Genomic DNA, 16,956 nt, shown 5'->3' on the forward strand with positions numbered 1-16,956 from the left:
CCCCAGTGTAGGCCCTCATACAGCATAGATATCATAGACAATATATATCGTATCTATGGTGAATATCGCAATGTATACCCTATCAATGGTGAATATCACAATGTATACCGTGTCTATGGTGAATATCGCAATATATATATATATATATACACATACATACTGTATGTATGGTGAATCAGTAGGCTACCATAGTCTCAGTTTTTGAAAATTCCATGTTTTGATTGTCACTCTTTACAATTAAGGATTTATGGAACGTTTTACTTTAAATTTACAGACGGTCTCATCTTGGTCACCTTTTCCAAATGGAATAATTCTATTTGCTTTGAATCTAGTATTGTATGCATTGCAATCCAAGGGTTTTATTGCGTGCAACCTGTCACATTGCTGGTCTGCAGTAAAGTAGGTTACCATATGATCTCAAAGGTGTTCTAGCAAGGACTTTGAGCATATGATTATTATAGTTTGTCATGTGGCATGTCATTCGTAGAACTAGACTTTTTGACACATTCCATTACTCTGAACTGAGAAGTCCAACATCTTGCACAGGTTGCTGTTGGCACCTTAATTGGGGAGGACACACACTTAGTAATGGCTGGAGCGGAATAAGTGGAACGGTATCAATATCAAACACAGTTTCCGTGTGTTTGACATTCCATTCCAGCCATTTATGAGTCGTTTGCCCCTCAGTAGCCTACACTGACATCTTGAAATACTGTAAAATGCATACAAGGAGGCAGATATCAATCAATTAACCAACTTTAATCAACACAGTGATATAAAAACAAGGATTACAAGATTAAAAAATCTATCATGATGTCTGTCATTGTCATGTCTACTTTTTCTCATGCAGTGGAGACTGGTGGGAGGAGCTATAAGAGAACAGGCTCATTGTAATGGCTGGAATGGAATTAATGGAACTGTATCAAACATATGGAAGCCATGTTTGACTCTGTTACATATAATCCATTACAAGGAGCCCATCCCTCTATAGCTCCTCCCACCAGACTCATGTCACACTTTCTCAAAAATGCCCTTCAATAGCTCCAGTGTAGGATAGCCAAGTGGAATAAAGTGTTTCTGTAGTAACAAGTGTTGCACCACCAAATTCCTCATTGTGAATGTCAGTTTAGCTACTGCATACCAGCCTGCCTGTTGAGGTTGAACTTCCCTGTCAGTGTTTCCCTTGTGTCCTGTCTCAGCTTAGTAAGTGTTTGTCCAGTCTGCTGTCTACTTGCAGTACAGGTCATACTTTAGTTTGGCCCCCAGCGTAGTCCCTGCCAGGTGCTTCTTGAATGCTGTGTCCATCTCCTGGCTTTGGGCTAGGGTGAAATGGTTCTTCCAGTCCCCCACTTCACCTGGGGAGGAAATACACATGAACAAGACTAAAACACATGATCAATGTACAGCAAGAGCGACATAACATTTTCTAGTACTCTGTAGTTTGGACATAAAGCATGAGGCAAATTATCTTTAGATTACAGTTAATTTTAGATTACAGTTGACCTAGTCTTTAAACTAGTGTGAGGTAGCCTACATATTGTAAAAAATGTAACATAGTTGTATCACTTTGCTTGATGTTAAGATTACCTCAACTTTACACCTAAGACATGCAGTACTGTGAATGTACATGGTGCGTATGAAACATACAGTATATGGGTCTTTCCATGAAATGAGTCCCTTCTGTGTCCCTTTGATATTTTAATTAGAGATTGTGCACCAATATTGGATTTTAAAAGCCTGATTCATTAAATAAACTGCTCTATAATATAGACCACATGGAAAATTCAATAAATCTTTTTAATATGAATAAAGACTTGCTAAAGTGCAAAAACCCAGCATTTTCTGTGACCTCTTGGAAGATTTTAACCCACTTAACCCCAACATTTATCCAAGTTTCACCATCAGTGTAAAGCCCTAGTTATTTTTGTTGCTTTTGACAGCCATTTGTGAAGATTATTATTTATTTCATGTGATTTAAGGAGAAAAAAATGTAAACCCGTCCCTCATTTTAAGGTCAACACTATTACATGAACTGAACTCTCGTTTTAATATGGTGAAACTATTTTTTTTTTTTTTTTTTAAAAGGAACATTGAACATCTAGTCAAATCATAGCGTAAAAGCAGGTGAGCCGGTTCTGCTCTTTTAAGCCATTTTCTGATGTTTTGTGGTAGGAAACTGAGTGGGTCGAGCATAACATGTCAACCATGTTACCCACAGATAGGCAGGCTAGAAATGTTTTAACAATTACATTTTTTTTGTGAAATTTGCGTTCAATTGTCCCTCCCTGTTGCAGACAACAAGCTTCCATTCCCCCTGTCATAAGGGGATTTATGGCTGATGTAAGATGAAATCATCAACCCTGTTACTCTTTTGGCACTTAGTAATTCATTCAACCTATAGGAGGTCACCAAAGGTCAATATGACAATGCTTTCTTTCCCTAGAAAGGACAAGGGTTGTTTAAGGATAGAGAGGACCAGGAGACCGGCGACATGAGTCTGTATTTATAGTCAACATACATCATATCAAGTGTTTGTTTGTCTCACCATAATCCCACAATTTCTGTCTCCAGTGGGTGGGATTAAACACTCTGGAACAAAGCTCCCTCTATCCACACACAGCGCTCTTTCTCCCTCTTGCTACCTCTGTCACTCTCTCTCTCACACACACACACACACACACACACACACCTTTCCTGAAGAAGACGTTGCCCATCTGGCCGTGTGAGGCCTTGGAGCTCTCCTTCATAGCGTTGAAGGTGCTCTCCTCTGCAATGGTCTGGACCTGGGCATCACTGAGACTGAAACCAAAGAACTCAGAGACCCTTCGCACACCTTTACTCAGGTCCTGGGTGGGTCACAATTAACATGACAGAATGTAAATGACAGAAAGCAGACCGATCAAAACTAATGTCTGTATTCAAAATGAAAGGAATAGTTGATACCTGTTTTAACTCCTCAAATGTGACTATCATCACGTTTGGGTCATCCATTCTCCTCTCCCAGCCAAGTGCATGGTCAAAATATGAACCCCAGGGAACTAGGAACAGGAAATTACTGTTCAGGTGAGGCTTTGTACTGTATAGGTACAAATCTTACTGTAATACAACTGACTCAAGTTATACTTTTGTATAAAGCAAACTCCAACATATAAACCCAATGTTCATAAGGGCTCTTCAATTTAGGTACCTTTTCCACTCATAAACTCTGAGAAGAAGCAGTCCCAGGACTTTGCAGTGGGTAGCACTGGGTTCTTGTTGGAGAAGTGATAAAAGGAGACCACTGTGTCTTTCGGGTTCCTGAATATCACCAGCATCTGTTTTTGATCAACAGAAGACCATGACATGATAATGACAACAGTATATTTTTATAGACTGATCCAGGACATTCTTTCAAGTTTATATCCTGAGTGTAACGTCTGCTTCCAACTCACACCCTCAAACACCTAGATCCCCTGAACGCCGCTCACTCTCCAGATCCCAATCACCTGAATTCTAATCACCTGTTCACACTCCTGTATGTCATTATCACACACTATTTAGTTCAGTTCTTTGCACCCCATCACTGTGAGGTATTGTTTGTTTTGTGACACACGGCTTTCCCTGTGATCGACGCCTCACTTACGATGCCTTTTTTTTTTGGGCTATTCCCTGCCTGTACTTTAGCCTGTTATTTACCTATTGCCTGATCTCCTGGACTACGTTACTAGCCTTTTCCCTGCCTGTACTGTTGCCTTTTTGGACCCCTGTGTATGACCTTCTGCCTGGCCCTGGACCCAGCTACCTGCCTCCTCCTGTGGTCCATTACATTAAACACCTGCTGTGCCCTGTGTTTCATACCAGGTCTCTGTCTCCCCTCGTATTTATTATACTGAGGGAAGGGGAGGGCAGAGTTGTGAGACACTGTATTGCAAGTTGGAGGTCTTATATTTGAGTGTAGCATAGTTACTGTCTGCTGAAAAGTGTCCTACGTGTGTATGCTATTTGATTAATCTGTCTCCCATGTACTCTGTACAGTTTGATTTGCAGTGTATGTATCTATGTCTGTGTGGTACACTCTGCTGTGGCTGCCTCTGCAGAGAAACACTAGCTGCCATACTACACAGGAAATGCTTTCACTCTTACACAACAGGGGAATTACAAGTTGTTTGGAGGAAGTTGTGATGGAATTTTGTTTCAAAAGAAACTACTGTGGAGCATTAAAAAAAACAGCTGTAAAAATGCCATAGTAATTGTGAGTTCCACAACACCTATATTCTGGTTGAAAGTACATACCTTTGTTTTCTTTGCGGTGAAGGATTCAGGAATGTTATCTGGGTGCATGTGTGTCCCCAGAAATCTAGGGGACGGTGCTTGGTGAATAACCTGCGAGAGACAAGGTGTCCATTTAACACTACGTGAGCCATGGTATGCTGTTGCTCTGTTATATAATTTTAGGCACAGGAGCTTGCAAGTGCAGTGAACAAACTCTTCACTCCTGACAGATGGCCATACAAAACACTTTTATATGAAATCTCACTATATTCTCCACAGTTAATTGCATTTGATGTGAGAATCACAGGTGTGTACTGTAGGTTGACCCCTCTTCTTGGATGAGGTCAAGCTGTGCTAACATTTCCACACAGGCTCATGAGGGCGTTCAGTGGAGGGCACTCACAGAACATGTGTTAGTAATTCACTAACTGGCCTTATTGGATCACAGCATGATTGCAACACCTGTGTGTAATTATTGTGACCAGTTACAGAACAGCAAAACAACATGACTATTTAGCAGATGGGGATCTGTGAAACTCACTCCTCAGCCTGAATTGTCTCAACTTGTGCTGCCAACTAGATAGACGCATCGGGAGGGTGGTCACATGTTTGAGGCAGACGTTCTGAGTTCGAGCCTTGGTATGAGCCGACTCAGGAGAAAGCGGCACTCGCTAAGCAAGCAGCGTGAAGTCCTTTACACCTGACTGTATAGACATTCTCTGTCTTGAAAACCTACTTTATTGCCCTAAAGTTAGCTGAACACCTCCCAATATAACTATAGAACCTCTTTATACTACAGGAGATCAACCCATAAACAGCATTTCCAGTAAACGACACCTGTAATATTTCTACATTTTACTTATTTGAGGCAGACAAACCTGCAGTGTTGCTAAAGCTACAGGAAGTCAACCAGTATTGCACAAACCTGCAGCATTTCGGTTCCAAAGAACTCCATCAATGGAGGGAATTTGGATTCTGCTTTCTCACCAGTTGCTTGTGCTATTATTTTACGCAGCACCGCCACCATCCAATTAAAACCTGCCAGACACAGAGAACATTCAGGTCCATTTACACTTGAGCATTAAGAGAACGTTTTTCAATTTACACAGAGGGATTAGGAATAGAGAGGTGTAGTGTCCTTTGATATTCTTCTAAAAGTTTCACCATGAGACGAGAGTTATTGCGTTATCCCTAAATATTTGTAATATCAGGGGCAATCCCGTTCAGAAATTGAGTCTAGTCATGGATGAAAAACACTTCTCCATTGACAGTGCATCTTAGTCCAAGACTAGGCTTAATCTGGATCTAGGAAACCAGCCCCTAGTGTTTTGTAAGATCCATAAAATGGTTTCAGCAAAGTAGTACGGCGTCCCAGGAGCAAATTAGGATTAAGTACCTTGCTCAAGTGTATAGACAGATGTTTCGCCTTGGTTACTCAGGTATTGCAACCTTTTGGTTACTGGTCCAACGCTCTAACCACTAGGCTACCGGCCACCCAGCAGGTACATGACCAGATAAACCATGTTTATGTCATATGCAGATGATGATAGAAACATGGGGCTTTGTCCCCATACAGGGCCCATAGAGTTAGTTAGAGGACTCATCTTTGTATCTGTGCCATTATGGTGTCTGTGACAGCATGGGCAGCGTTGTTGAAGCTATCTCCATTTGAAAATAATACTTTTTAAAATTATTTTGTTTGAAAAAAGCCTAAAGCTGATATTGGGGATTTACCTCAATTGACTGCATTATATGTACGTGTTCAGTTATATTGATAGTGTCAAATAAGTGCTTGTACTTACAAGTAATATACAGGCTCTATTATGTTTAATCTTAGGTACCTTTTATTCATGTAGTTTACTCATTTCTGTTTTCCTATGACAGTGTCGAAGTAGGAACATGACCTGTCCAGTAGATGGCTAGTTGTAGGTCTATTAAAAGCATGGAAAATCCAGATTCTGGGATCTTGATATTGTGGTATCTGGATCAAAATGATCTTATTCCGATCCTTAAAAAAAAGTCTCAATCAACCAGATTGATCTGATCCTGGATTGCAAAAAAAAGGGGATTACACAATCCTTATTATACATGCTTTTATTTTTGAAAGTTCCTTTACGATTGTTGTATAAACATTTTGTGTGTGCATTTCAATGTGTGCTTGTGAGTTTGTAAGTGTGCATGGGTGTGTGTTAGCAAAAGATGGGGGGTAGTGTATTAAAATTAGAGCTCTTACGTGAAGCATAGATTTTGGAATGCTATTACATGATGGGTTGAAGTTACTACATTATCAATTTAAAAATGTTTACAAGATATTACGAACCAGTTTTATTACATTACAAATCGAAAAGTTTACGTTATTACGTTAACTTGTGTTATTACATTAACTTGTGTTACCAGGGTGCCTCTCTGCCAGCATGAAGAGCGGCCTGTGTTCAATTCAACATTCCTCAACACTGATTACCTTATCACTCTATAGTGTGCAGAGGAAAGAGCTGACAAAGCTGCAAAACTGGGTTGTTTTGACAAGGTTAAAACCAGAAACAGACTTTGTTGCAACCATTTTTGCCTGACAGGGAGGGCCTACCCCAAAGCACACAGATCATATTCTGTAAGTCCAAACATTGAGGCCCATCCATTGTGAAACTGAATTTTAGATCACTTCAAACCCAGTTAGCAAGTCAAATACCTTTTGTCTTCTTTTTAAATACACAGCAAGACAAAATATCATAGGCTATGGAGCTATGTGTAAGACTACACTATGAGTAAGTTTCATTACCCCAATTGTATCTTGAACTTTGAACCTATTATACAAAACTAAAAGTGCTATCTAGAACCTTTAACCTTTTACTGCAGTGGGCTAAATCATGGTCGTACAGCGTTTCTTGGTAGTCTTAAATCTACTTTGAGACAAAAGTATACACCTCACATGGTTATGGGCTTACCTGGAGCCAAAAAAGGTTCTACTTGGAACTAAAAAGGGGTTTTCTATGGGGACAGCCGAAGAACCCTTTCGGAACCTTTTTTTCTAAGCGTGTACAGTAGGTATAGGCAGAGTAGACTAGACCAAGTGGAACACTCCTTATTCCACTGATTAAACTTGATTTAATAAGCTAGTCAGTGACTATTAGAAAACATAAATGCTTAATCAAGATGCTCATTGGATGTCTCAAAGGATGTCTCTCAAGGAACTAACTACACATGACTTTACTAATGCACATTCTTCTCACCATCTAAATGTTTAACAGTTTTTCCATATTTAAATATTTTTTGACATACCACATTTGGGATATGCAACTAACATGACATCATCTGCTCTTGCTTCCAGCCTCTCCATAGCCTTCAGGTTCTCCTCTGGACTCATGAGGACAGGGTACAGCACTCCGTTATATCTGTACAACTTATCCTCCTCCTTCATATCTTTAGCCAGTTCCATTTTGGACTGGATTTTGGCTGAGAAAGAACTGCTCATTTTGGATAATCCTGTAGAGAATCTCAAGCTTGAATCTTTTCAGTTTACACCTCCAGTGTATTTGTTCAGCTGGACTGCCACAAGCTCCACTCTGTGTATGAGTGTGGTTGTGTGAGTGAGTATAGTAAGAGGAGAAGGAGGTGTGTCCTTCACAGAAAGCTTGCATGAGAAGCAGGAGTTTCCTGGTTTCTGTAGGGGCGTTGAGAAGATCTGGTTTCCTGTGTGTGATATCTCAGATGTTGAAATGTCCTCCCATGAGTGTTTTTATATAAACCATTCATATGTGCAGGAATTTCCCTTAGAATCTAGTGGTCCCTATAGCTTCATCCACTCAAAGACTAAAGTAAATAGTGTTGCCTCATTCACATTTCTCACCGTCACTTGAGTAGTCACATTGTACAGAAATGGTTAATCATGTCCAGAAATAAGCAAATAAGCTTCCTCTCTGGCCTCCCACTTGACATGGTGCCACCAAACCAAACACACCCAGCAGGACATAAATCATGGCGTGTGGTCACACTTCACATTTTCCCATACTCTTAATGGAAATGAATAATCTCTGTATAATAATGCTTTTGGAAATGAGACCCATTCAACAGTGCCGGTAATGGACAAGGTCATGGGGCCAGTGAACAGATAGGAAAGTATTTACGGGCGTAAATAAAATGGGAGGTTTTAGTAATTACTGATGCAAAGCGTATCCTGCTGGGATCTTGGTATGCATACGTCGTTAATTCTCGCTTTTTATTGTAGGTTGTTGGACTACTCCTTACTGAGACATCTGCTGGTAATACAGGGGAAATAATGAAAAGTCCAAAACAGAGGAGACAGAAGATGTGATAGCATCTCTAGAGCAGAAATTTATTTTTTTGTGTTGTTTATATAGGCCTAGTTCTGTGGCACAGGCTTTGTGATGAAAGTGTGCATTGGATGAGATGTTAACATGATGTGATATGTTATGACTGGGGTTATTCTGACCCTCTCCCATCGACGGGGCCAATACCCTTTTCCTGCATGACTTAGAGAGGTTACATATACTGTATACCACCTACCTATGCAGAGCGCTATAATGGAACGACTCAAGTGCACTTAAGGATGTTTTATCGCCCAAAACTGCACAGCAACCAGACTCAAACTCACCTTGACACATGTCAAAGCCGTTTGGAGAGAATGATGACATTTCTAAAAGATGAGGTCCTCCAGTTCAAGCAGCCAGTCAGGAGATGTGCCCTGTGCTAAAAATGAGAACCTCTAGCAGGCCTCCAGTCTCTCCAAGTGATTACAGGACTATTCATTCAATAAATGCAGATCTGAACAGAAACACAGCACAGCCAAGCCTTCTCCTATGGCTCTTCAGTGTTGTAGCAAGGCCATAACACTGTGATAACCTGGGGAGAAATAATGTATGAGGTACCGAGATACAGAGGAACTGAACCATCACTGGCATGCAAAGGTTCAAGATCATTGACCACTAGTCAAGTTCAGCCTTAATTCACTGTGAAAGCACTTTTTTTAACGTTTTTTTGTTTGTTTATGGGTTGATCAGCTTTAATATTGCAGATTGATAGATTGTGGCTTCTATGTAATTGTCTGCATCATTTCCATTCCCCCATATATTTTGGGGTAAATATCTATTTTTTAAAAATATATTTTCCTTTACTATTTTTTCCAAACCCTTTCTTCCCTCCACTAATTGGAGTAAACTAATGGACAACAACACGTAAGCTTCTACTTCCGGCTTATACATACTATATACATTTTACGGACAGTTTATTTTACATGAATTCTTTTTTTTTTGTCCCACCCTTCAGCTTCCCCCAACCCCATATCTCTGAACACCATCCAGTTTTGATTTCTACTAGCCATATCATTTTTAACTATGCTGTGATATTTCACAAAAGTCCTGAACCTTTCCATTCTCATAGCTTCTCCAGATTGTAAATTAAAGATAAATTGTTTTGCTAAGAGTATTGACTATTACTTTTCAAATCTCCCAGCAGTGCTATTTGTAGACTTAACTCTAGGTAAATGTTGTTATTCTTCAGCCATTCCAGAACCTGCAACCAAAAACAAGCTGCATATGGGCAGTACCAAAACAAGGGATCTAATGATTGTCTCTTCGCAGCAAAATCTGCAGAGCAGGAATGGTTGTGTACCCCATATACAGTGCCTTCAGAAAGTATTCATACTCCTTGACTTATTCCAGATTTGTTACAGCCTGAATTCAAAATGTATTAAATCAACAACAAAAAATCTCTCACCCATCTACACACAATACACCATAATGACAACGTAAATACATGTTTTTATAAATGTTTGCACAATTATTGAAAATGAAATACAGAAATCTCATTTACATAAGTATTCACACCCCTGAGTCAATACTGTAGAAGCACTGATGGCAGCAATTACAGCTGTGAGTCTTTCTGGGTAAGTCTCCAAGAGCTTTCCACACCTGGATTGTGTGTCTTCAACTCTGTCAAGTTGGTTGTTGATAATTGCTAGACAACCATTTCCAGGTCTTGCCATAGATGTTTAAGTAGATTTAAGTCAAAACACTAAGTCGGCCACTCAGGAACATTCATTGTCTTCTTGGTAAGCAACTCCAGTGTAGATTGGCTTTATGTTTTAGGTTATTGTCCTGCTGAAAGGTGAATTAATCACCCAGTGTCTGGTGGAAAGCAGACTGAACAAGGTTTTCCTCTAGGATTTTGCCTGTGCTTAGGTCCGTTACGTTTATTTTTTTATTCTGAAAAACTCCCCAGTCCTTAATGATTACAAGCATGCCCATAACATGATGCAGCCACCACTATGCTTGAACATATGGAGAGTGGTATTCTGAATGTCATTGAGTGGCCCATCCAGAGCCTGGGCATGAACACGATCGAACATCACTGGCGAGACCTGAAAATAGCTGTGCAGCAACGCACCCCATCCAACCTGACAGAGCTTGAGAGGATCTGCAGAGAAGAATTGGAGAAGCTCCCCAAATACAGTTGTGCCAAGCTTGTAGCGTCATACCCAAGAAGACTTACATGTAATCGCTGCCAAAGTTGCTTCAACAAAGTACTGACTAAACGGTCTGAATACTTATGTAAATGTAATTTTTTAAATAATCATTAGGCAAGGGAAATTTAAGTGTAGGAAACGATTATACAGCTTCTGTGCCACCAGTAAATAGTGCTAATCCCCCCGCACAGTCCCCGCAGCCGGACAATTTTCTCACGGCTTCTGGAAAAAATGTTATCGGCATGCTCAACCGGTGTCACTCATTCAGTGGATAGAAACGTTCAACTGGTTTTGCATCGGCGTGAAAGCCGAGTCTTCTCAGGACTCTCCTCCACCCGTTACGTGGTCTGAGCAGTCGAATCCTTCCACCATTAGCTCTGACAAATTTGAAAATCCTAGTCATTGGTGACTCCATGTCACGATTCCTACCGACGGTGGCGCCCCCTCCTGCTCGGGGGGCGCTCGGCGGTCATCGTCACCGGCCTATTAGCTACCACCGATTCCCTTTTTGTTTTTCCCTTTTTTAATGTTTTCTCACCTGCCCTGAGTTAGTCATTAAGAGGGCTATTTAGTTCAGCTGGCCCGCTCCCTATTGTGCGGGATTGTCTTTCTGTGTGTCGACTGCAGTTTGTTCGACTGTGCTTGTTGGTTGTATTTTTCCCTGTTGTTGGGAGCCCTTTAATTTTGTACGTTGTGGTTTGATTAAAATTACCACACCGTGTTCGCTGCTTCCTGCGCTTCTTTCCGCCACACCACAGACAAGCCGTTACACTCCATTACCCGTAATATTAGACTTAAAAAGAATCATCCAGCAATCATACATTGTTTACCAGGAGGCAGGCCTACTGGCATGAAGGCTAATCTGAAGATGGTGCTGGCTGAGGCTAAACCTGTGAGTGTAGATGGTATAGGCACCAACGTCGGCACCAAGGATCTAGGGTGAAACAGAGGTCACCAAGCACAACATAACTTAGCTAGAAAGATGTGTTGGCATAGAGTAATTGTCTCTGGCCCCCTTCCAGTTAGCGGGAGTGATGAACTCTACAGCAGACTCACACAAGTCAATCGCTGGCTGACAACTGTTTTCTGCCACTCCCAAAAGATATAATTAGTAGATAACTGCCCATCTTTCTGTGACTCCCCCACAAACAGGACCAAGCCAGGCCTGCTGAGGAGTGCCGGACTCCATCTTAAATTCTCAGACAACCCAAAGATTCCTTGATGCCCTTCCAGACACCCTCCACCTACCCAAGGACGTCAGACTACAAAAATCTGTTAACCACCTAACCGAGGATCTAAACTTAACCTTGCATAATACCCTAGATGCAGTCGCACCTCTAAAAACAAAAAAAATTGTCACAAGAAGCTAGCTTCCTGGTATACAGAAAATACCCGAGCCCTGAAGCAAGTTTCCATGAAATTGGAAAGGAAATGGCGCTCCACCAAATTGGAAGTCTTCCGACTAGCTTGGAAAGATCGTACTGTGCAATACCGACGATCCCTCACTGCTGCTCGATCAGCATACTTTTACAACCTGAGTATAAAAACAATCCAACATTCTATTTTTGATACTGTCGCAAAGCTAATGTATGTCATTAAATGTGAAGACTGTTATTTTATCAATTCTCTATTATTATTATTACGTGATTAAACTAATCATGTACATTTTAATTAACTAGGAAGTCGTGGCACCACGGGAAAATGTTTAGAGTCTCTATTTCCCGAATCGACTATTTTCATATCTTTATCAATGAATTATTATTACCTCATCAGTTCTCATTACTGAACATCGCAAAACCTTGGATATCTACATGAACCTTAGCCTAAATGATGAATCAGCGATATACAAATTGACTTAACTATTTATTTATTAACTAAATAATCACAGAAATACATAAACAAACAGTAGATATTGGTTACTAACACAATGTATTGATAAGTCCCTAGTGGACGAAGACGATATGATGGCTTGGAAGACAAAGGGGTGGGGACAGAGAGAGCGGGAAAGCCAATATGGATTCACTATATACACAGTTGATAATTATATTCATTGAAATGCTAATCCTTTGCACATGAATGGCCGCTCATTCGAGAATAATTGCAATGTATATATTTATGCCCGTATGTCGTCGTTGTCCTCTCTGTTGAAGTCGCCGGTCCATCTGCTGGAGAGTCAGTTCATCAGAGTATCTGGTTAACTTCCCTAGAAGTCACAATGTCCTTCGTGGTTGTAGCTTTCTCCGTGGCTTTGGATAGTGTCTCTTGTAATGGATACATCAGGCCTACAGATGGTTGTTGCATAGAATAGATGTTTCCGCGGTTGTCGGTATTCTCATACTAGTCTTAAGTAATTTCCAGCTGCAGACTAGTAATTATACTTCTAGGATTTTTATTTTATTTTTTAGCCCCTTTTCTCCCCAATTTCATGGTGTCCAATTGGTAGTTACAGTCTTGTCCCATCGCTGCAACTCCCGTACGGACTCGGGAGAGGTGAAGGTCGAGAGCCGTGCGTCCTCCGAAACACAACCCAGCCAAGCCGCACTGCTTCTTGACACAACGCCCGCTTATCCCGGAAGCCAGCCACACCAATGTGTCGGAGGAAATACCGTACACCTGGCAACCGTGTCAGGGTGCATTGTGCCCGGCCCGCCACAGGAGTCGCTAGTGCGCGATGAGACAGGAATATACAGTGCCTTGCGAAAGTATTCGGCCCCCTTGAACTTTTCGACCCTTTGCCACATTTCAGGCTTCAAACATAAAGATATAAAACTGTAATTTTTTGTGAAGAATCAACAACAAGTGGGACACAATCATGAAGTAGAACAAAATTTATTGGATATTTCAAACTTTTTTAACAAATAAAAAACTGAAAAATTGGGCGTACAAAATTATTCAGCCCCCTTAAGTTAATACTTTGTAGCGTCACCTTTTGCTGCGATTACAGCTGTAAGTCGCTTGGGGTATGTCTCTATCAGTTTTGCACATCGAGAGACTGACATTTTTGCCCATTCCTCGCAAAACAGCTCGAGCTCAGTGAGGTTGGATGGAGAGCGTTTGTGAACAGCAGTTTTCAGTTCTTTCCACAGATTCTCGATTGGATTCAGGTCTGAACTTTGACTTGGCCATTCTAACACCTGGATATGTTTATTTGTGAACCATTCCATTGTAGATTTTGCTTTATGTTTTGGATCATTGTCTTGTTGGAAGACAAATCTCCGTCCCAGTATCAGGTCTTTTGCAGACTCCATCAGGTTTTCTTCCAGAAAGGTCCTGTATTTGGCTCCATCCATCTTCCCATCAATTTTAACCATCTTCCCTGCCCCTGCTGAAGAAAAGCAGGCCCAAACCATGATGCTGCCACCATCATGTTTGACAGTGGGGATGGTGTGTTCAGGGTGATGAGCTGTGTTGCTTTTACGCCAAACATAACGTTTTGCATTGTTGCCAAAAAGTTCGATTTTGGTTGTCTGACCAGAGCACCTTCTTCCACATGTTTGGTGTGTCTCCCAGGTGGCTAGTGGCAAACTTTAAACAACACTTTTTATGGATATCTTTAAGAAATGGCTTTCTTCTTGCCACTCTTCCATAAAGGCCAGATTTGTGCAGTATACGACTGATTGTTGTCCTATGGACAGAGTCTCCCACCTCAGCTGCAGATCTCTGCAGTTCATCCAGAGTGATCATGGGCCTCTTGGCTGCATCTCTGATCAGTCTTCTCCTTGTATGAGCTGAAAGTTTAGAGGGACGGCCAGGTCTTCGTAGATTTGCAGTGGTCTGATACTCCTTCCATTTCAACATTATCGCTTGCACAGTGCTCCTTGGGATGTTTAAAGCTTGGGAAATCTTTTTGTATCCAAATCCGGCTTTAAACTTCTCCACAACAGTATCTCGGACCTGCCTGGTGTGTTCCTTGTTCTTCATGATGCTCTCTGCGCTTTAAACGGACCTCTGAGACTATCACAGAGCAGGTGCATTTATACGGAGACTTGATTACACACAGGTGGATTCTATTTATCATCATTAGTCATTTAGGTCAACATTGGATCATGCAGAGATCCTCACTGAACTTCTGGAGAGAGTTTGCTGCACTGAAAGTAAAGGGGCTGAATAATTTTGCACGGCCAATTTTTCAGTTTTTTAATTGTTAAAAAAGTTTGAAATATCCAATAAATTTTGTTCCACTTCATAATTGTGTCCCACTTGTTGTTGATTCTTCACAAAAAAATACAGTTTTATATCTTTATGTTTGAAGCCTGAAATGTGGCAAAAGGTCAAAGTTCAAGGGGGCCGAATACTTTCGCAAGGCACTGTACCTGCCAGCCAAACCCTCCCCTAACCCGGACAGCACTGGGTCAATTGTGCACCGCCCCATAGGCCTCCCGACTGCGACAGAGCCTGAACTCGAACCAGGATGTCTAGTGGTACACCTAGCACTGCGATGCAGTGCCTTAGACCACTGCACCACTCGGGAGGCCCTTACAGCATTACATTTCAGTGAATCCCCAATCTTGCCATCCGTGGAAGCCTGTGTTCCTGACATAAGGACGTGGATGGCGACAAAGGTTCAAATGGCCACCGGACTATTTACATTGACACCCCACCTTCCCCTCCATTTATTTTGTACACTGCTGCTACTCGCTGTTTATTATCTATGCATAGTCACTTCACCTCCACCTATGTACAAATTACCTCAACTAACCTGTACCCTTGCACACTGACTCGGTACCCCCTGTATATAGCTTCGTTATTGTTATTTTGTGTTACTTTTTTTCTTTTTTACTTTAGTTTATTTGGTAAACACTTCTTGAACTGCACTGTTGATTAAGGGCTTGTAAGTAAGCATTTCACGGTAAGGTCTACACTTGTTGTATTCGGCGCATGTGACAAATAAAGTTTGACTTGATTTGTTACTTTGGACCCTGATGTCTCTTTTGACAAACATACTGTATCAAAAATATTTCAAGGGCAGCTTTTTATCCATCTTCATAACATGGCAAAAATCAAACCTTTTGTCCAAAAATTATGCACAAAAGCTAATCCATGCTTTTTTCACTTCTAAAGTAGATTACTGCAATGCTCTACTCTCCAGATAACTGGATAAAGCACTAAATAAACTTCAGTGCTAAATATGGCTGCTAGAATCTTAACTAGAACCCCAAAATGTGATCATATTACTCCAATGCTAGCCTCTCTACACCGGCTTCCTGTTAAGGCTCGGCCTGATTTCAAGGTTTTACTGCTATCCTACAAAGCATTACATGGACTTGCGCCTACCTATCTCTACAATTTGGTCCTGCCGTACATACCCACTGTGGCAAACCTCTTCAAAGCTAGGAGCGTTTGTCACAAATTAAGTGAGAAACTGTCACCAAAGTCAGCCCAGAATTAAAGTTCTTTCGAACATGACAGTACCTGTACGTTTGTTTCTCTGTCCTGGTCCACCCAGGCCACAGGTAAGGTCAAGGATAGCAGGGTTCGGTACACAAATCTGGTTCTCGGTAGGTCCAGGTCTAAACGCCAACAGGTAAGTCCAAAACAGTCCAGCTCGTACACGGTAAATCCAGCCAATGTAGAATGTCTCTCTCTCTCTATGGTTCATAGATCCTTCCCGCCCTCTCTCTCTCTTCCTGGTTTTTCTTGACCTTTTATCTGTGGGTCGGCTCCACCTTCTGAGGGTTCCCCTTGCTTCTGGGAATTGTAGTTTTGGCAGTCGGCCATTTTGTGATCTGTAGTTCTGATCGGGGTGGCCATTTTAGTGATCGGGCAGAGCCCGTTTATTAGTTCTGCCCTCACATATCTGCCATTTATCACTCGACCCCCTTCTTTGCCACACCACATAAACGCTACGGTCACAAGATGCAGGCCTCCTTATTGTTCCTCAAATGTTTAAGCTAACAGCTGGAGGCAGGGCTTTCTCCAATATAATACCATTTTTATGGAATGGTCTGCCGATCAATGTGAGAGATGCAGACTTGGTCTTGACTTTAAGTCTTTACTGAAGACTCCTCTCTTCAGTGGGTCTGATGATTGATTGGGTGTAGTCTGGCCCAGGGGTGCGAAGGGGAACGGCAAGGCACTGGCGTGACAAACCACCCTTGCTGGCTCCCCTCTCTCCACTGCGATTCTCTGCCTCTGACCCTATTACGAGGGCTGAGTCACTTGCTTATTAGTGCTCTCCCATGCCGTCCCTAAGATGGGTGCCTCACATTGTGCCAGGGTTTTTTCGC

General features: G+C 41.6%; 1 protein-coding gene across 1 annotated transcript; it reads right to left on the reverse strand.

Moving 5' to 3' along the window:
- Positions 1-740: 740 nt before the first annotated feature.
- Positions 741-7,834, reverse strand: LOC115193637 (sulfotransferase 6B1). The gene is made up of 7 exons (XM_029752476.1): positions 7,528-7,834; positions 5,177-5,289; positions 4,273-4,362; positions 3,188-3,314; positions 2,944-3,038; positions 2,690-2,846; positions 741-1,355 (listed from the first exon to the last, which is right to left on the reverse strand). Exons 1-7 carry the CDS (start codon positions 7,718-7,720, stop codon positions 1,228-1,230), a joined length of 903 nt encoding a protein of 300 aa, XP_029608336.1. The 5' UTR covers positions 7,721-7,834; the 3' UTR covers positions 741-1,227.
- Between the last annotated feature and the right edge of the window lie 9,122 nt (positions 7,835-16,956).

This window comes from Salmo trutta, chromosome 5 (assembly GCF_901001165.1).
Source record: "Salmo trutta chromosome 5, fSalTru1.1, whole genome shotgun sequence".
In the NCBI taxonomy this organism is placed as follows: domain Eukaryota; kingdom Metazoa; phylum Chordata; class Actinopteri; order Salmoniformes; family Salmonidae; genus Salmo; species Salmo trutta.